At 57.9% G+C, this 19166-nt stretch overlaps 1 protein-coding gene across 6 annotated transcripts; it reads left to right on the top strand.

The window, feature by feature from the left end:
- Nucleotides 1–692: 692 nt before the first annotated feature.
- Nucleotides 693–12950, top strand: OSBPL7 (oxysterol binding protein like 7). Of its 6 annotated transcripts, none has more exons than XM_068530675.1 (24): nucleotides 693–808; nucleotides 1789–1839; nucleotides 2095–2249; nucleotides 2356–2481; nucleotides 2657–2710; nucleotides 3322–3435; nucleotides 3791–3901; nucleotides 3997–4114; nucleotides 4793–4896; nucleotides 5250–5342; nucleotides 5427–5559; nucleotides 5648–5742; nucleotides 5925–6020; nucleotides 6700–6837; nucleotides 7460–7553; nucleotides 8259–8491; nucleotides 8638–8775; nucleotides 9623–9686; nucleotides 9787–9865; nucleotides 10838–10982; nucleotides 11081–11225; nucleotides 11312–11438; nucleotides 11649–11771; nucleotides 11939–12950. In XM_068530675.1, the coding sequence occupies exons 2-24, from the start codon at nucleotides 1836–1838 to the stop codon at nucleotides 12045–12047; spliced, it is 2598 nt and encodes an 865-aa protein (XP_068386776.1). In that variant the 5' UTR covers nucleotides 693–808; nucleotides 1789–1835; the 3' UTR covers nucleotides 12048–12950. The 6 variants fall into 6 exon arrangements, with proteins under 6 accessions (XP_068386776.1, XP_068386778.1, XP_068386775.1 ...); XM_068530677.1 differs by having other exon boundaries at nucleotides 12392–12950; XM_068530674.1 differs by having other exon boundaries at nucleotides 11649–12950.
- The last annotated feature ends 6216 nt before the right edge of the window (nucleotides 12951–19166 follow it).

The raw sequence follows: 19166 nt of genomic DNA on the forward strand, positions 1-19166 counted from the left end.
GACACAGTACTCCGGCAGAAGGGCAAAGGTATTCAGAAAGGGAGGCCGAGGGTACCAGAGTTGGCTCCAGCTAGCCTTTTAACAGCCAGGTGGTTACTGCCCCAGACTTGCTCCCGATCCAAAGACTTGGTAGGCTGGGGGGTGGGGGGTGTCTTACCACATAGGTGCTTCCGGCCCCCATGGGTCCTGACCCGGTGGGGCATCACCCCCAATGACAGCCTCACTGTGGCCCTCTCGAACTTTGCCCTGCTGACTGCCTTTGGCACTGTCAGTTGTGGTTCCCTAGGGGCATCCTTCCCTTCCCGTCAACCTGAAAGCTTTGCTGGCTCCAAATTCCACAATCTATTTTCAGATGTAAAACGAGAGGCAGGGGTTAATCAGGAAATGGCCTTGGGTACTAATTGGGGTCAAGGCCATGCTAGGATGAGCAAATTCTTTACCAGCACTAGCTTGGGGCCAGCAGCTCCCTAGTCCTCTGTGATCTATCTGGAACTGTGCCCAATGGGGACTCTGCCCCCACTCCCAAGCTTTCTGGGCGCTGGGGAGTCGGCTCAGCCCTGAGTCCTCCGGGGAGCAGGGGGGCAGAGCTGAGCGGCTGCCCGGAGTTTGGCTGGAGGAGGGGCCGGGGGAGGGGGAGGTGAGGAGATCCGGCTAGAGGGGAGGCTCCGACGTCTCCTTCCTTCCTGGTTCCTGCTGCAGCTGCCGCCACTGCTCAGCTCCGTGAGCAGGGAGCTGGCGGCTCGGAGACGGTGACTCAGAGGCGGAGCGGTGCGCGGGCCAGGGAGCACTGGTGTCCATGGACCCTGGGGTAAGGGGGCCGCACTGGCATCAGCTGACATTCCCCAAGAAGGGGACATTCACCTGACGCTGGTGGGTCTGGTCTTCCAGAGATGAGGGCGGGAATGCAGGTGGAAAGGGGGCACCCACCCGGCTCACCTCGACCTGCACCCTCTACTAACAGAGCCTCCCCTCCACCCTCAAGCAGTGAGGGGCCAGGATCCCACGGGGCCAGGAAAAGGGCACAGAGACACCCAAACACTGGAAGAGTTTGTTAACTTTCAATGGCTGAATGTAGGAGTTTCCCCCCAGGTCAGCCTCTGGTAGCATGGGCCCCTCTGCCCTGACCTGGCCACACACACCCCACCACGTCCCTGTCCCCTCCTGGCCTCAGCTCCACCGGAAGATCTGGGCTGCTTCCCCAGCCTCAGGCCAACCTTGCCCCTCCAGTGCCCTCCCCCGTCTCACACACACAGAGCCTCATGCATTATTGATCTCCCCGTGGAGCCAGGATGGCCAGGGCTGGTGCCAAGGGCGCCTGTGGGCACTGCTGCGGGACGTGTGCGGTCCTCGGCATGTGTCTCCAATGGCCCGTCCCCTGCTCTCTCCAGGTGGATGGCACTTCTCAGGAGCCCCAGGGACGGGGATGAAAGAAAGGAGGCTTGGGGGATGGGGGGACAGAGGGTCCGAAGTGGGCATCCTAGGGGGGGCGATTGATGGGAGGCACGGGGGAAAATGCGGGCTGTCTCAGGCCTCAGTTTCCTCAGGCAGAAAAATGGGAGCCCAGAACTAGAGGATATGGAGGCCAGTTGGTGGGGAGCTGGGGTCAAGAGGTTGGGGGGCTCTGTAAAGGGATGATGGCAGAGGAGTCTCCATGCCGTGGTGCTGGGGTCAGGGATCCTGACGGAAGAGGAGCTGGGTTGAGATCTCACTTGTCCCGTCTCTGGATCCCTCCGTCCTATTTTGGAGCCTCTTCCTTCACTCCCCTGCCTCACCTCTGATTACCCACAGGGAATCCTCCAGAGAAAGCACCTGGAAGTGTTTCCTGGAGCTGGGGAATGTGTGAGTGCCTAAGGTGGGGCAGGGCTGACTTTTCGAGGTTTTCTTTTGGCACCGGCCTGCCTGCTGCGCGCTCCACCTCTCTGGGCAGTGGGCACGGAGACCTGCCCAGAGTGGGGTGGGGACAGGCTTGGGAGAGGTGTGGCAGGTGAGCGGAAGATGTGCTCGGGGGCTCTCATCCCAGAGGGTGCAAGAGGGGCTGGAGGTGGGGAAGGTGATAGCCAAGTCTGTGCTAACAGGGTCTCTCTCTGCTTCAAGGGCCCCCTCAGGACAAGGTGACATCTTTCCCCTTCCACTCTTCTCTACGTCCTCAGCAGGGAGTGGCCACTCCCTTCCCCATGGACTTCCAAGAGCGGGACCCTCCCTCCCTGGCTGAGAGCACACAGTCCGCAAAGCCCAGCAGTGCCCAGCAGGTCTGAGGGTGGGGAGCAGGCAGTGGGCGCGCCGAGCTTGGCCCACAGGGGAAAGGCAGAGGTGGTCGCCTCACCTGCCGCTCCCCAACTCTGTCCTGGACTGCAGGCCTCCGAGCTGTGGGAGGTAGTGGAGGAGCCTCGGGGCCGGCTGGGGGCAGAGGGTATCATGCCCGAGAGGCAGGAAGGCCACCTGCTCAAGAAGAGGAAGTGGCCTCTGAAGGGCTGGCACAAGGTAAGGAGGCAGGGCCAAGGGAGGGGCCAGATGGGGGGGGCCGAACGGGGATGTGTGGGGTTGCCGGGCGGTACAGGGTGTTTGTGTGTCAGAAGAAACTTCTGTATGGTTGCTCTCTCCCCACGTCCTTTCCTCTCTGCCCCCCGGGTCCTGTCCCTTCTGGGCAACGTCACAGAGATACTTTGTGCTCGAGGATGGGATCCTTCACTACGCAACGACTCGGCAAGATGTGAGTCAGGGCCTCGGCTGGGGGATGAGGGAGGAGTTTGGCCCCAGAGTGCCCTGGGCGGGCAGGGGGCTTCTGGAATCCCCCAGAGCAGGGTCTGAATCCCAGGTACACCAATTATTGGGTGTGGGGCCTTGGGCAGGTTACTTCCCTGGGCCTCAGCTCCTCACCTCTAAGGTGGAGAGAGTGCAGTCACCCATTTATAGAGTCTTTGTCTTGGTGAGGGCTCTCAGGACAGTGCCGGGCATGAAATAAGTACCCAAGACATGGGAGCTGTATCATCCTCGCCCTTGGCCTCTGCTCTTGCAGGAACAAGGAACTAAAGGCCTAGACACCCAGGCTCTCTCCAAGAAGGTGCTCCTTTCTCAGCCTCGCAGATTCCTGAGGGTGGGAAAAGTTTTCCTCACTCTGTGACTGCCTAGAGCTCAGATTGTGACTTGGCATAGCGGGGTGTCCTGTGCGCAGGAGGACGACTGACAAGTCCTGCTGATACTGTGACTTGGGCATGAGGGTGAACCTGCTGCCTGGCCCTTGAGCCTAGCGTGACCTCAGGAATGGTGGCCCTGGTGGCCTAAAACCAGTCCCCCTTTCCCCCTCCGATCTCTCCACCCCAGATCACCAAGGGGAAGCTCCATGGCTCCATTGATGTCCGACTGTCGGTCATGTCCATCAACAAAAAGGCCCAGCGCATTGACCTTGACACTGAAGACAACATCTACCACCTCAAGGTGATATCCCTGGGAGCCAGGTGGTGGCTTGGCCCCCAGCCTGTCAGAGGCACTGGGGCACGCAGGAGAGAGGGACAGGGGCCGAGGGTCTGTCTGAGTTTGACCAGAAGGGAGTTCCCACCATGTACAATAGCCAATGGCAAACTGGCCCTGTTGGTTGTTATGTGAACAGGAACAGAGCTGAAGCCTTGGACACCTGCAGAAGCTGTTCCTGCCTCCCCGCAAGGGACCTTTGCACAAGCTGTGTGCTATAGGGAGAGACCCTGCCTGCCTGCGGACCAGAGCCCCAACTTCTTGCCCCTAGAAAGCAATCCTTCCTTTCATGCATCCCTCCCCTTCTCCATCACCTCTGCAGATCAAATCCCAGGACCTGTTCCAGAGCTGGGTGGCTCAGCTGCGTGCCCACCGCCTGGCCCAGCACCTGGATGTGCCCCGAAGCCTGCTGCCCAGCACCACTCACAGGAAGGTAAGATGGGCCCTGGGGCAGGAACAGGTGATGTGGGGATTCAGGATGAGACTCAGGGAGGCAGGCACCTTCCTGACCCTTGACTCACCCCACAGGTTCCTGGTGCCCAGCTTCCGGCAGCGGGTAGTGCCTCGGCTCTGCCAGGGGTTGGACCTCGGGAGAAGGTGTCTTCCTGGCTGAGGGACAGTGATGGGTTAGACCGCTGCTCTCATGGTGAGGGGCCCCTGGCACTGCGCCTCCGTGGGGAGGGCCCATGCTATTGCATCTAGGTGGCATCAGCAGTCACAAGGAGGAGAAAATGTTACCTCCATCCCTGCCTCTGGGAGCCCCAGGCTGAAGGGGGAGACAGCCTCCGCCTCTAGGCTGATCAGGTCTCCTAGGGCCCTGCCCTGGGGAGCCTCAGGCTTACAGAGAATGGTGGGGCTCGTGCTCTAGGCACATAGACAGACCCGGACACAGGGCCAGGACTCATGAAAAAGAAGATCCAGAATGCCAACGCAGGGAGGGGTCCTGAGGAGTAGTGCCAGGGAAGGGGTGTGCACTAGAACCGGATTCCTGGAGTTGCAGGCTGCGATGCTGGCCTGGGAGAGGGAAATGCAAACCAAGGGGGGAGAGCAAGAGTGGGGGCCCCCTGGCCTGTGTGGAAGCGGCCGAGGTAAGGTGTGGTCTGGGGACAGAGTGCAGATTGGGGTGCGGGCACTCCCGTTGAGGCCAGACCAAAGGGTGGGAGCTGGGAACCGCTTTGGACTCGTGAGTAGGGGAGGGGAGCCAGTGTCGGGATTTCCGTGGCTGCGGGTGAAGTCTTTGGAGGAGGAAGGGACGCTAAGGGACAGACTCTGGGGGGCCTGGCCGGTGCTGGGAGAGGGACTTCCTCATTCATCCTTCCCACAGAGCTCTCTGAGTGTCAGGGGAAGCTCCAGGAACTCCACAGACTCCTCCAGAGCCTGGAGTCCCTGCCCCGGACCCCCTCAGCCCCTGTTATCCCCACACACCAGGTAAGGTCCAGGGGAGGAGGCAGGGGCCCGCCCAGGGCTCTCTCCGCTCTTGCTGTCTTCATCTCCGTCACTTCCCCGGACAGGTCCCCAGTCCCCCTTATATGCTGCGGTTTCCTGGAGAGCCACCATCTCCCCGTTGCCCCTCCCCACCGTGTCCAGTCCGCCTCAGGGTTGTCTTTCTGCCCCTTTGGAGCGACCCCTTCCTCCTGTGCCCAGGCGGCTGCCAGGCTATCGGTCTTCTGCCTCCGGGATGCTGGTGTCTCTGCGTCCTCCTTCATGACCGTCTACCTCTCTCCCGGCTTTGGTGGTCTTCCCCACCCTGAGACTGAAACTCCCTCACCTCGACTTGCCAGGCCTCGGTGACGACCGAGAGACCCAAGAAGGGGAAGCGGACCAGCCGCATATGGTGCACACAGAGCTTTGCCAAGGACGACACCATCGGGCGGGTGAGGTGGGGTGTGGACCCCGAGATGCTGGATGGGAGGGTCTGAAGATGGCTGCGCCCTTCAACCCCTCCCCTTCGCCTACAGGTGGGTCGTCTCCACGGCTCTGTTCCCAACCTGTCTCGCTACCTGGAGTCCCGGGACTCCTCGGGCCCCCGCGGGCTGCCACCCCCAGACTATGCCCACCTGCAGCGCAGTTTCTGGGCCCTGGCTCAGAAGGGTGAGTGCGTGCCCTGGGGGTGGCTGGGAGCAGGCGGGGAGAGGGAGAGGGAGAGGAAGGGAGTCTGATGGCCGGCCTGCCCCCACAGTGCACAGCTCGCTCAGCAGTGTCCTGGCCGCCCTCACCACTGAACGGGACCGACTGAGGGACCTGCACCAGGGATCGGAGCCATCCAGGCTGGGGGTGAGGCTGGGGGCAGGGTGGCCAGTGGGAGGAGCGGGCCCGAGCCCGAGGACTGCAGGCCTGGGCGTGGTCGCGGACCTGGGCCGGGAAGGGAGGTTGGAGGAGGCAGGCTGTGCCTGGCAGGCTGGGGAGGGCTTCACCCGCCCCGTCCCGGCACCTGTGCCCTCACCCTCTCCCTGCAGGTCTCTGAGGCCGCAGCCGGCCCGAGGCGCCTCCACTCGCTGTCCGTGTCCTCCGACACCACTGCAGACTCCTTCAGCTCCCTCAACCCCGAGGAGGTGGGAGCCGGGGTGGGCTGTGGGGACCATTCCTCTGGGCCTTCTCTCCCAGCAGAAGTGAAGGCGTGGTTGGCTTTCAGACCTGAAACTCCAGCCCCTTTCACGGAACACGGGCAGCAGCCACATCTGGGTCATTTCTTAACAGCGTGCAGAGTGCTTGTACTTTTAAGTCAGAGTCCCGTGAGGCAGTGATTCTTACCCTCAAGTTCACAGATGAGGAAACTGAGACTCAAAGAATCTAATTGATGGGCCCAGGCTCCCGTACTACATGGGTTTGAATCTGGCTCCACTGTATGCTGGCTGCATGACCCAGAGCCTCAGTGTCCTAATCTGCAAAGTGGGGGTAATAATTGCACCTACCTGGTAGGGTGAGTGTTGGGATTGATGGAGTTGATACACGCAAAAGGCTTGGAGCCGAGCTCAGAGTCAGTGCCCAGGCAGTGTAAGCAGTTATTATGGAACCCGTGTCTCCTCACTTCCAGGCCGGGATCTTTCCACCAGGCCTTCGTACCCCACTACGCTCGCTCCCCTCCGCATCTTCTCCTGCTCAGCAGGTCTCAGACTCAGATAGTAAAAGTCCCCAGTCACACTTCCCTCACAAGGGAGCTGTCAGGCCAGGGGAGCCCTGCCTGACTCTCCCGGCTGGGCCTTGGGCCTGACACCTGTCCCGCTCCCACAGCAAGAAGCTCTGTACATGAAGGGGCGAGAGCTGACCCCTCAGCTGTCCCAGAGCAGCGTCCTTTCCCTCGCTGATTCCCACACAGAGTTCTTTGATGCCTGTGAGGTTCTCCTCTCTGCCAGCTCTTCTGAGAATGAGGTGAGGGAGCGGGGAAGCTGGTAGTGAGAGAGGAGGGACCCTGGGAATAGAGGGGTGGGGTCCCGGGAGACTGGAATCTGTAGATTCCCAAGTCCTTTCTAACCACCTCGGCCACTATCTCTGGGAACACGTCCAGATCTGCTGGGTTTGTGTGGCCCTGCTTAGAAATCTCTGCTGGGGACCCTTCTTCCAGTTTGATGTGCTCCATCCCCATGGGTTCTACTGAAACTGCTGCCTCGGCTGCACCCCGTCATCTTTCTGTGACCTCGTTTCAGCCTTAGCACTCCCTTGGCGCTCACCCTCCTGACCCTGAATCCCAGTAATCCCCAGCTTCCCTTCCCTTAGTGTCCCGCCAAGTCCCTGAGCTGTCTCCCTGCTAGTCGTAAGGCCAGGCCCTCTCCCTCCCAAGGTGGCAGGGCACACCATGATGCCAGGCCTCCCAGGGCAGTGTCTTAGGGCTCAGACCCCCCCCAAATATATTCTCTTCCCCTTCCCCCCAAATATATTCTCTTCCCCTTCCCACCAAAGGGCTAGCTGGGCAGATTCTTGCCAGGCCCTGGGCACTGTCCAGCTGCCTGGGGGAGGCCTAGTCTGCCCAGCCTGTCATCTGTCCCTGGCCCAGGGCTCAGAGGAGGAGGAGTCATGCGCCAGTGAAGTCACCACCAGCCTGTCCGAGGAGGTGCTGAACCTCAGGGGAGCTGAGCGCTGTCAGAAAGGTGCCAGCCAGACGGGCGGGAGGGAGGGCTGGAGGTGGGCACAGCAACGGGGTTTGTCCAGGCCCAGGCCCCTTGGGCAGTAGTCCCTTGTAGTACTGGTGGGATAATGGCTTCGGGTGCTGACTCCAGGGGTGACCCTGGGGCTGAGTAAGGCTAAGCTGTGACTGTGTTCCAGGGGCGGCTCTGGGGGTGGGGCAGGCTCAGCCTGGGGCTAGCCTCCACTCTGGGCTTCTGAGAAGGCTTGCATGGGCCTGATAGGCAGAAGGGCCCGCTTTTTAGCAGTGTGGCTTTGTACGTGTCATTTTACTTCTTGGAGCCTGTTTCCTCATCTATAAAATGGGCTGAATAATTTTGACATTGGTTTCTGTGCTTAAGAAATGGAGCAGAAGCCGAGGGTGAGACTCAAGAAGGGCTTCTGGGGTGCAGGGTTTCTGTTTCCAACAGTGGGAACTGTCCTCTGGTTCTTAACCCTGCTGCTCACCTAAATCCCCAGGAGCTCATCAAGAATTAACCACTCCCCACCCCCCCATCCCCCACCCAAAACAAAAGAATTAGCCCCCAGCCGCCTGCCCCATAGTGAGTCGAGCCTGGGGCCTGGGAGCGAGCAGAACTAGGAGCACCTCAGGAGCTCGGGAGGCCATGGGCCTGGATGCGAGGTGCCCAGGGAAGAGTGACAGGCGGGTTGGCCCCGGGATTGTGTTCCAGGAGGAGCTGTGGGACCACCCCGCCGCCGATGCCTACCTGCGGCCAGTGGGCCCGGGGCCGACGTGAGCCTGTGGAACATCCTGCGGAACAACATCGGCAAGGACCTGTCCAAGGTGTCGATGCCCGTGCAGCTCAACGAGCCACTCAACACCCTGCAGCGGCTCTGCGAGGAGCTGGAGTACAGCGGCCTTCTGGACCAGGCCAGCCATACCACCGACCCCTGCGAGCGAATGGTGGGTCCGCCCTGACCCCGCCCAGGCTGCCGCCTCCGCCCAGGATCCGGTCTACCGGGCCGACCCCAGGCCCCCCGTCCTGGCTCACGGTGGGGTGGTGGCGGCGTGGCATCTCCTCTGATCCCCCGGCGCCCCGCCCCCTGCAGGTGTACATCGCAGCCTTCGCAGTGTCAGCCTACTCCTCCACGTACCACCGGGCGGGCTGCAAGCCCTTCAACCCTGTCCTGGGGGAGACCTACGAGTGCGAGCGGCCTGACCGAGGTTTCCGCTTCATCAGTGAGCAGGTGAGGCCCTGGAAGAAGTGGGCTGGTCGGGGCAGCCATGTGGCCAAGGCCGGGGAACACCCAGGCTTCAAGGGGCCAGGGCGTGGGCGAGAACACCCGACAGTCGGGCAGTCAGGGGAGGAGCTCCCCGCTGCTTGGGGAGACGGACTTCAAACAAGGAGTTACTGTACCATGTTCTAGAGCTGGGATTGTGGAAGCTCATAGGAGGTTATTCAGCTCTATTGGTTGGTTGGTTTTTAAAGCCTGAAGGCCACGGGGAGTCATGGGAGAGTTTTAAGCAGTAGAGTGACATGCTTAGAATTGCACTTTATAGAGAACCCTCAGGCAGTGGTGGGCACCAGGTGATGGGGAGAGGCAAGGAGGGCAGGCTGTGGGATCCCTGAGTTCTAGGTTCCAGATGGGGAGCTGTTCTAATGAGGGCAAGGCCGAGTTTTTCCAAGGGTGTGTTGTGGAGATTGCAGGGTGATGATCAGCTTTGGGGAAGATGATTAGGGAAGAGGGTCCTCATGGGAGGGCTGGCTTTCAGGCAGGGCATGGGTGGAGGCCCCACCTGTCACTGCTAGAGGACTTGGACAGGGTCTCTGGAGGGCACCATGCACAGGGTCGGCAAGGAGGGCCCTAGAGAGGAGGGAGGGAGAAGGGAGAACATAGGGGCCTCGTGGGAAAGGAGAGGGTGATGGAATTTGGGTGGTGGCCAAGGACACCTAGACAAGAGACCTGGAACTAACTGGTCTTCTGGTTCCCAGGGGAACTGGGGATGGGGGTGAGGGATATTGGGGGCCTGGGGTCAGGAGCAGACCCCAGGGTCCTCAGGAGCAACCTCTAGAGAACTTCCTTGCTCATCAAGGTCTCCCACCACCCCCCCATCTCGGCCTGCCATGCGGAGTCTGAGAACTTCATATTCTGGCAAGGTAAAGGATGGGGCTGGGGGTGAAGGGCAGATGGGAGAGGGGCTGGAACACTCTCTGGTCTTATCTCTGCTGTCGCTCTCCCTCCCCCACCCAACTCCAGACATGAAGTGGAAGAACAAGTTCTGGGGCAAATCCCTGGAGATTGTGCCTGTGGGGATGGTCAATGTGAGCCTGCCCAGGTGAGTGTAGGCAGCCAGGCCCAGCCTACAGGCCATCCTCCCTCCCCGGGCTGGGATGGGGAGGTGGGAGGGACAGGAGAAAGAGGCCTGGTCTGAAGCTGCTCAGGGTGGGGCAGTGTCTGTACATTTATACCTGTGTTAACAGCAGTTGTCAATAAAGAAAGGTGAAAAGTCTTAGAGCTGGAAGGGCTCATCAAGGCCATCTGATCAAGTGGCTTTCACACTTTTTGACCATGATTCACTGTAAGGAATGCATTTGATATTTCAAGTCAGTGCACAGTAACCCATTCCCCCCCCCACACACACACACGCACACGCACACACACACACACGCACACACACACATGCGCGCACACACACACACACACACACACACAGAAACCTAAGGTGATTCTAAAGTGATTTCAGGATTGCTGACAAACCACATTTGAAGCACCCTCATCTAGCCATGTTATAGGTGGGGAACTGCAGCCAGAGGCCAGTGCAGGGGTGGGGAAGACCCTGGACTTCAGGGTCAGAAGTCCTGGGTGGGAGTCTTGGTTCTACTACTTAATAGTTAGACAAGCGGCAAAAAGACTTGACGCCTCAGAGCCTTGAGTCTGCTCATCTATAAAATAAGAGTAATAAGTAATATTCGACGGAAGTGGGGAGTAAACAGGCTGATATATGTGAACAGACATATATATATCCCAAGGACATGGACCCCGTCTATGTTTTTACCCCTGTGACTTAGGCACTCAGGAGCTTTCTCAACAAATGGAGACGTGTTAGTTGAATACTTTCTGTGAAGGCTGCTTTGCTTCATAAATATGTCGTCCTTCGTAGAAGGACCATGAGCTGGAACCAGGACCCCAGGGTTCCTTTCCCAGACCCGCATGACCTGCTCTGATGAGACAGGCATTCCCCGGCTCAAGGTGGCACTTGTTCCCCAGGGCCGGCCAGCTGCCCCCCGCCATGCTTTGTCTCTCTCAGGTTTGGGGACCACTTTGAGTGGAACAAGGTGACGTCCTGCATCCACAACATCCTGAGTGGCCAGCGCTGGATTGAGCACTACGGAGAGGTGCTCATCCGGAACACGCAGGACAGCTCCTGCCACTGCAAGATCACCTTCTGCAAGGTGGGTGGCCTTCCTGCCCCACCTGTCCGTCCCAGCAGCTCGCCCCAGGGAAGGGGAGGGGACACCTCCCTAAGCCCTCTGTCCCACCCCCACCCCAGGCCAAGTACTGGAGCTCCAACGTCCATGAGGTGCAGGGTGCCGTGTTCAGCCGGAGCGGCCGAGTCCTCCACCGACTCTTCGGGAAGTGGCCCGAGGGGCTGTACCGGGGACCCCCGCCGGGCGGTCAGTGCATCTGGAAGCCCAGTAAGTGGGGTGCTTGGGGCGGGCTGGGCAGAGGTGAGGGCAGCTGTGCTCAGTCCACCTGCCCCAGCCCCCTGCCTTCCCCCTAGACTCAATGCCCCCAAACTATGAGCGAAACTTCGGCTTCACTCAGTTTGCTTTGGAGCTGAATGAGCTGACGGCAGAGCTGAAGCGGTCCCTGCCTTCCACAGACACGCGGCTCCGGCCAGACCAGAGGTCAGTGCCAGGCGGGTGCCACTCCGGAAGCTCCGGGCTCCTCCCTCCCCACGTGGGTTTCCACACAGACCTGGGACTATGTCCTTCCTTCCTTGAGTTGCCTCAGGGAGATGGGACCTGTTTGGGGGCAGAACCGGGCAGGCACAGCGGCCTTGGATTTGGGGGCCTCTGAGGGTGGGCAGTTCCGCTGACTGCGGTCTGGATGCTCAGGTACCTGGAGGAGGGGAACATACAGGCCGCCGAGGCCCAGAAGAGAAGGATTGAGCAGCTTCAGCGAGACAGGCGCAAAGTGATGGAGGAGAACAACATCGTCCACCAGGCTCGCTTCTTCAGGTGCCTCTGCCCCCCTCTCCAGGTCTCTCTGCAACCCAGGGCCCCCTCCTCCTCCCCACTAGCCCCTTCCTGCTTTGAGTGGGGCCGGCAGAGTAAGGCAGCATCTCAGGACCCCGGCCTCAGTGGCGGATGTTCACCCCTCTTCTTCCATGGCCCCCTTCCCCCAGGCGGCAGACAGACAGCAGCGGGAAGGAGTGGTGGGTGACTAACAACACGTACTGGCGGCTGCGGGCCGAGCCGGGCTACGGGAACCTGGACGGGGCCGTGCTCTGGTAGCCCAGGTCCCAGGGGCAGGAGGCCCCGGTCCCCCCCTCCTGCCCCCACCCCCCCACGGACACACGGGCGAGGCCAGGCTCTCCCACTCACTGCCCTGGAGGCCAAAGGGGAAGCCCTGGCTCTGGCCCTCTCCCCTCTGCCGGCCAGAGGGGCTGCATCTCAGCCCATCACCCACCCCTTGTTTGGGGTGGGAAGCAGGATTCGTGCTTCCCCAGTCTTGTTGCCCCAGACAACCAGCATGTAAGACCCTCCTTGCTCTGTCACCCCCCTTCCTTACCCCCTGGGGTACTTGGGGGAGACTCCAGGCCCTCCAGGATCTGTTCCCCATTTCAGTGCCTTCCTAGGACACAGGGGACCCCTCGACGTTCCCCAGGATTCCTATGCCCAGGACTCTGGCCCCAGCTGTGAGGTTGGAGTGAGTGAAGGAGAGGGGACGGCCTTTTCTCCCACCCCTGTCCCTCCCATGCCCCATCTCCAGCATCTTCTCCCCATGCCCTGGCCCAGAGGGGCTCCCTTTGCTTGGCCCTGGCAATTTCTCCTATCTTCCTGGATCCCCTTCTCCCAAACTGCAAAACGCCTGCAGCTGCCAGCTCCTTCGTCCCTGGTCCTCAAGTGGTTTCCTTCAGTCTCAGCTCAGTGGATCCCCCAGAGCAGACAGGGCAGGAAGGGCGCCTGGCCTCTGACCCACCCGGAGTGAGCGAGCACTCATGAGAGTGTTGGTTTGTGTAGAAGAGTGTGTGCGTGTGCCTGTGTACTGCTTGCGGGCGAGCAGGATTCCTCATGTAGGCCGGATGTCCCCTGCCGGGGGTCCGCCACCATTGCTGCTCATTTTACCAGTCTGCCTCTGATTAAGGTGAATTGCTATGACATTCCAAACTCCAGTAAAGACTGTCCCAAACTTTGGCCTGTGACCATTCATTGAAAAACACGTGCACTCAAGCCCAGTGAAGGCCCATAACTCCCCACTCACCTGGGCTAAAGACCCAATGTCATCTCTCTCCCTTAATCCTCACCTCCTATCAATTCTGCCTCAGTGTCTCTCTGGCCCCTCCTGTCAATTCTACCTCAGTGTCTATCTGGCCCCTTCTCGTGATTGCACCTAGCTTAGGCTGGGCCCTTATCAACTTTCGCCTGGACTATTGCAGTATCCTTGGAGCCTCCAGTCACTTCCATTCTAATGCTGGCTTTCAGGGTGATATTTTAAAAGAGAAATATGGCACCTCGTGCCTGCTTCAAATACATTCATTGCTTCTGAGCGCCTCGGTGGAAAACCCAAACTCCTTAACCAGGCAGAAAACTGTGTGGTCCCTGTCCCCCTCTGGCACAGAAGCTGTCCTCACCCCCAGCATCCTCGGTCAGGTCTGTGCTCACCTCTCACCCCCTCGGTGACTTTCCAAGGGAAGGTGGGAGGGGGGAGGGGCTAGAAGGGATGGGAGAACAGGGCGAGCTGCCTTTCTCCCCCTCCCGCACCGCCTCAGCTGAGTTCAGGTCCCAGTTCTGTTATCCCAAAGCTGTTCTGATCTTGATCAAGTGCCTTACCTTTCTGTTCAGGGACTCCGTGGTCCTTCATTTAGCCTCTTTTGTGTCTTAGAGGAGAATGTATGTCCAGGCTCCTGATTTCATTAGTTGTCTCCTAGCCCCTCAGCCCACCGCACTGCACACACAGGCCCTGCTCTGGTTTGAGGGATGTCCCAAGAGCTGGTCATGCTTTCTCAGGGGGCAGCAAGAACAGAGGGGACCCCTGAGCTACAGCAGCCCTTCCAATCCTAGTCCTTTTCTTCTTCCCTCTCCTCCAGCCCACCCCCACCCCTGCCGCTGGGGTGGGTGGTTGGGGGGGGGGGTCCACGTTTCCACAGTTTATTTACAGAAGGTGCTAAAAGGAACACACTTGTCCTGACACCGTGCACCAGAAATAACCTCAACCCATTCCAGAAAAAAGCCAAAGCCTGCACACATTCAGGGTCTTTTTTAAAACAAGGTACACCGTCTTCCTCCCCCACCCTTTCTACCCAGAGCCACACACAGCCTGACTGACCAGCCTGTGTTCAACTTCCACATATTTTAAGAACTAGAGTTTCAAATAGAACAAATTCCAAAGTTTTTTTTTTTTTTTTAATTTATTTATTTGTTTTTATTTTTGGCTGTGTTGGGTCTTCGTTGCTGTGCGAGGGCTTTCTCTAGTTGCGGCGAGCGGGGACTACTCTTCATTGCGGTGCACAGGCTTCTCATTGTCGTAGCTTCTCTTGTTGCGGAGCACGGGATCTAGGCAGACACGCGGGCTCAGTAGTTGTGGCGCACGGGCTTAGTTGCTCCGCGGCATGTGGGATCTTCCCGGACCAGAGATCGAACCCGTGTCCCCTGCATTGGCAGGCAGATTCTTAACCACTGTGTCACCAGGGAAGCCCTCCAAAGTTATTTTTGTAGTGGAGACAGGAGACTAGCAAGTCCTCTGCCCACAGGAGCCAAGCCGTCTGTGACTATCGCCGTCGAGACCAGTATCCTCTCCCCTCCCCGGCGAAGGTGGTCAGGTTGGTTTTGCTCTTGCTGGGGCATTCCCTGCTGGAGGACTGTTGTCTCTCAGAAGCCCTCCCCATCCATCCAGGGTTTGGTGGATCATTGCTGACAGGGCACTAAGGCCAGGCTGAGGGGAGCCTGGATTTTTGACTGCAGGCCGTGTTCTGTGGACAGAGTGTGAAGGGGCAAAAGCAGCTGTGGGTACAGAGGGTGGTGGCCACCTCCTGGGCACCAGGAAGACAGTTGGGGGTGTAGCTCACGTCTGGTCTGAGAAAGAAATGCTGGGCCTCCTTCTCAAGCCCCTCTCAGTCTAGTCTGAGGGCTCACAGCAGGACTGCTCACAGTGGGGCTTCGGGGCAGCCCAGCCCAGGCACAGACCCCTGGCTTTGTTGGGAGGCTATGGCGGGCCTGGGCCGAGGGGAGGATATGAGCTCAACGGCCCACATCTTGACTCGCCTTGGGAAAGAGGCAAGGTGGGACACACCAGTTTGTAAAGCCGGGCACCTGCTTTCCCAGATGAGCAAAGGTCAGAGCTTGAACAGCAGGGGAAAACCTGGGCCCGAGGATGGTGGCAGAGGGTGAGGGGGGCAGGCGAGAGTTGGCAGTCCTGACCTCACCTGCCGTGGACCCTCCAACCCCAAATCGCTCCACCTAGAGACAGATTAAAATCGCCTTTTAAAACTTAGTTACCCTCAGCCATAAAAAGGAATGAAATTGGGTCATTTGTAGAGACGTGGATGGATCTAGAGACTGTCATACAGAGTGAAGTAAGTCAGAAAGAGAAAAACAAATATCGTATATTAATGCATGTATGTGGAACCTAGAAAAATGGTACAGATGAACCGGTTTGCAGGGCGGAAATAGAGACACAGATGTAGAGAACAAATGTATGGACACCAAGGGGGGAAAGCGGTGGGAGGCGGGGGTGATGAATTGGGAGAATGGGATTGACATATATACACTAATATGTATAAAATGGATAACTAATAAGAACCTGCTGTAAATAAAATAAAATAAAATTCAAAAAGAAAAAACAAAAAAACCCCAGAACTTAGTTACTGAGGGAATTAATTCCCTGGCGGTCCAGTGGTTAGGACTCAGTGCTTTCACTGATGGGGCCCAGGTTTGATCCCTGGTGGGATAAATAAGATCCTGCAAGCCACGTGGCATGGCCAAAAAAAAAAAAAAAATTAGCTACTGAATGGCTGATGGGGATGCCTGCGTAGCAAGGGGCAAAAAAGGCCAGAAAAAAAGACCAGAACACTTATAACCTGCACCCCCCAAATTCCCTGGATCTTCTGAATAAAGGGTGGTTTGGGGTGCATGCATGTGTGTTTGTAGTGACTCGCAGAGAGGAGGGAGTGCTGAACCAGGCCAGGAGCCAGTGTCAAAGGTAAACATAGGCGGACATTAGCTGAAGTGGTGAAAACAGATTTTATTCAGTGACTACTGACAGGAGGGGAAAGAGCTGAGCTCCGTTCCGATCTGTGCAGAGGAGACTGGGCGGTTAAGGGGAGAATGAAGGAGTGGGGAAGGGCAGCAGGGCCTCAAGCAGCTCAGAGAAGAGAAAATTACAAAGGGTCGGCAGTGTAAGTGCGATGAGGCCAGGGTGCCCGTGAGCAGCAATCATCCTAGGATTGTGTCCTCTGAGAGAGACTGGGAGACAGGACCTCTACCCTTCCTGATGACTGCATTTCAAGTAGTGGTTTTCAGGTCCTTGAGAAAAACACTCTTGTTGTAGAAGGAAGAGGGACAGAGGAAGGAGTCACAATTACAAGCCCTTTTTAGTAAATGCTCTAAGAAAGGGAAGTCAGGGCCCTGCGTCAGGTGTTGGCTAGAACAAGCAGTGAATTCTGCTGGCAGTGTTGAGCTTTCTCAGGCAGGCATATGAGGGGACTGGGGTCATCCTAGGGACACAGGCTGCTGGAAGCTGTGCTAGAGTTTGGTCATCTCCTAGTGCAGGGGTTTGGGCGGGGTCGTTATGTGCTGATTTGCAGCTCTCAGGGGACACCTCACTTCCTCTCCTGGAGGACAGGGTCTGGATCTGATCCCCCGAAGCTGGAGGCACCCACCTCCCTGCTCCCCAGTGGCATGCAGCCCAGGTGGCTGTGAGTGGGGTTTTCCCACTGGCTCTGCTACAGGGAGAAGGAAAGCAGCATTGGGGCAGTGGTGGGGATACCCTCAGGGTCTGACCAACGCCTGCTCAGGATGCAAAGGTGTTGATGCCTGACTTCAAGTCCGCTGGTTTCGGTCTGTCCCCGAAAGGCCCTACTATTCCCCTTCTTCACAGGCACCTTAAAGATCCCTGGTCACATTGCCTGGGATCCTCTTTAGGGAAAGCTCAGGGGGCCCCTTGTGGCTGGTCATTAGCTTAACGATGCCCTCTTCCTGGAAAGGACCCACTGCACAAGTGACTTCCCCCTTCAGAGACCCTCTGGTTCCAGCATGGGCAGAAAAGGAGGTGGGGCTTAGTGCTCTCCCCCTGGGACCTGTCTCTGTGCCCCTTAGGTGGTCAGGGAGGGCAGCAGAGACTTCAGAGGGACCCTCACAGGCTGCTCTGCGCTAAGTCTTGCTCGCCTATTCCTGGTACAGACTCTTTTTTTTTTTTTTTTTTAGAATTTTCCCGAATATGGACTCAGAATAGATTGCAGGCAGAATCGGATTATATTTTTATTTATTTATTTATTTATTTTTGGCTGCGTTGGGTCTTTGTTGCTGTGCACGGGCTTTCTCTGGTTGCGGCGAGCGGGGGCTACTCTTCGTTGCGGTGCATGGGCTTCTCATTGCGGTGGCTTCTCTTGTTGTGGAGCACGGGCTCTATGCGCGTGGGCTTCAGTAGTTGTGGCACGTGGGCTCAGTAGTTGTGGCTCGCGGGCTCTAGAGCGCAGGCTCAGTAGTTGTGGCGCACGGGCTTAGTTGCTCCACGGCAATCTTCCCAGGCCAGGGCTTGAACCCATGTCCCCTGCATTGGCAGGCGGATTCTTAACCACTGCGCCACCAGGGAAGCCCCTGGTACAGACTCTTAACCCGGCCACGTGGCCTGAAGAGTTCAGGGACTGATCCACCCTGATTCTTGCCTCATCCTCTCCTCACCTGCCCCCATGCAGAGAGGGGTCACTGAGAGCTCTTGAGATCCCCAACACACCAGAGTCAGCTCAGCATGGGGCTCTGGGGCAGGGTGCCCCCAGGGGCTGCGGGAGCTTGGCCCTAGGAGTTGGGGTTAATGAGACTACCCATGTCTCATTAACATATGTCATCACACGGTACAAAATCCTCAGGTTGCTGGAAGATGCTTCCAGACCCTAAAGTATTTGGAGGGGTGGTTTCCTATGGGTAAGTCCAAAGTGTTGGCACTATGCCCCATGATGCCAGGGCACTGGGGATGCTGGGCCTTGCTGGTTCCTAATATGGGAGGCCTCTCAGAATGATGGGTGGGCTGGACTATGGGGAGGCTGTAGGTGGAAGAAGAAATTGGAAGGGTCTGGACAGGAGCCAGAAAGAGAGAGAATGGGGAGGAGAGTTGGCTTCAGAGTCCCTGTATGCAGGATGGAGGTAGTGAGATTCGTCAAGTATCCTCAAGAGGGCGCCTGGGTCTCCTGAAAGGACCCATTCAGGCCCATCCTGAACCCACCTGGTGAGTGGCTGGCTGCATCCACTGTCTGCTCAGAGTATCAGGCCCCCAAGAATCTTCAGTGGCTGGCTCCCAGCTCAGCAGTGACAAATGAGAGCACAGACACCATTTATCAGCAGTGCATCCAACCACTGTTCACCTTTGCTCTTCAGAGAACACTCACTGGGCCAGGAAACCCCCTTTTCTGGGAGACCCAGGTGTCCCAACCACTCCCAGAAACGGCCCAGGTGGTCTGGGGGGAGGCACTCTGCTGGAGCCTCCTCACTGTCAGGTAACAGTGCCCCCAGGGGCTGTTTCAAGACCCTTCCACCACACAGAGCCCCTGTGAGAGAACTTTCCCCTAAGTTTCCACTAAGTTTCTACTAACACCTCTCCTGCTTCTGTAGCCCCCAGACCCAACACACACTGGGTCAGGAAACTCTGAATTAGTCTTCCACCCTAACTTTGAACTTCCAAAGAGAAAGGCAGGTAGAATGTAGAGTAAGAAGAGGGCCATCCTTAAGTCCAGACAAGAGGTGCCCCTCAGCTTTGAAAGGTCTGGTTCTGGCTTTCCTCTGACAGCGCCCCTCCCACAGGGCTGCAGATCTGTGGGGTGGACGGAATTCCTGACCAATTGGCTTCTAGACCACAGGGCAGGTATCTTTTCCAGGCACACCCTGTCAAGGGTTAACTGCCCACCAGTGTGAGCAGTCCCACCCATGACAGAAATGAGGATCTGCTGTTGGCCTAGTGCCAGGTCTCCCTACACCGGCGAGGAACTTGGAGGAGTCTGGAAATTCTAAATTCGAACCTGACCTTTCAGGTCATAATGAAGTTATATTTTGTCAAGTTTGGAAAATAGAACATATTTGTTAGCTTGGTTTATAATCTTTAAGTGTTTAACACATGATATATAGGCCTGCATTTGTACTCCTGTTGTTCTGGGCCTGGAAACTCCCTGTGTTGTGTTTTTCAAGGGTGTATGCATGTGTGGG

The sequence above is a fragment of the Eschrichtius robustus genome, chromosome 20 (assembly GCF_028021215.1).
Source record: "Eschrichtius robustus isolate mEscRob2 chromosome 20, mEscRob2.pri, whole genome shotgun sequence".
Lineage (NCBI taxonomy): Eukaryota > Metazoa > Chordata > Mammalia > Artiodactyla > Eschrichtiidae > Eschrichtius > Eschrichtius robustus.

Coding starts and splice junctions, on each gene's coding strand:
- OSBPL7 (XM_068530674.1), top strand. Junction 2,711..3,321: donor ACGCAACGACTCGGCAAGAT/GTGAGTCAGGGC, acceptor TCTCCACCCCAG/ATCACCAAGGGGAAGCTCCA. Junction 11,226..11,311: donor TCAGTGCATCTGGAAGCCCA/GTAAGTGGGGTG, acceptor CCTTCCCCCTAG/ACTCAATGCCCCCAAACTAT.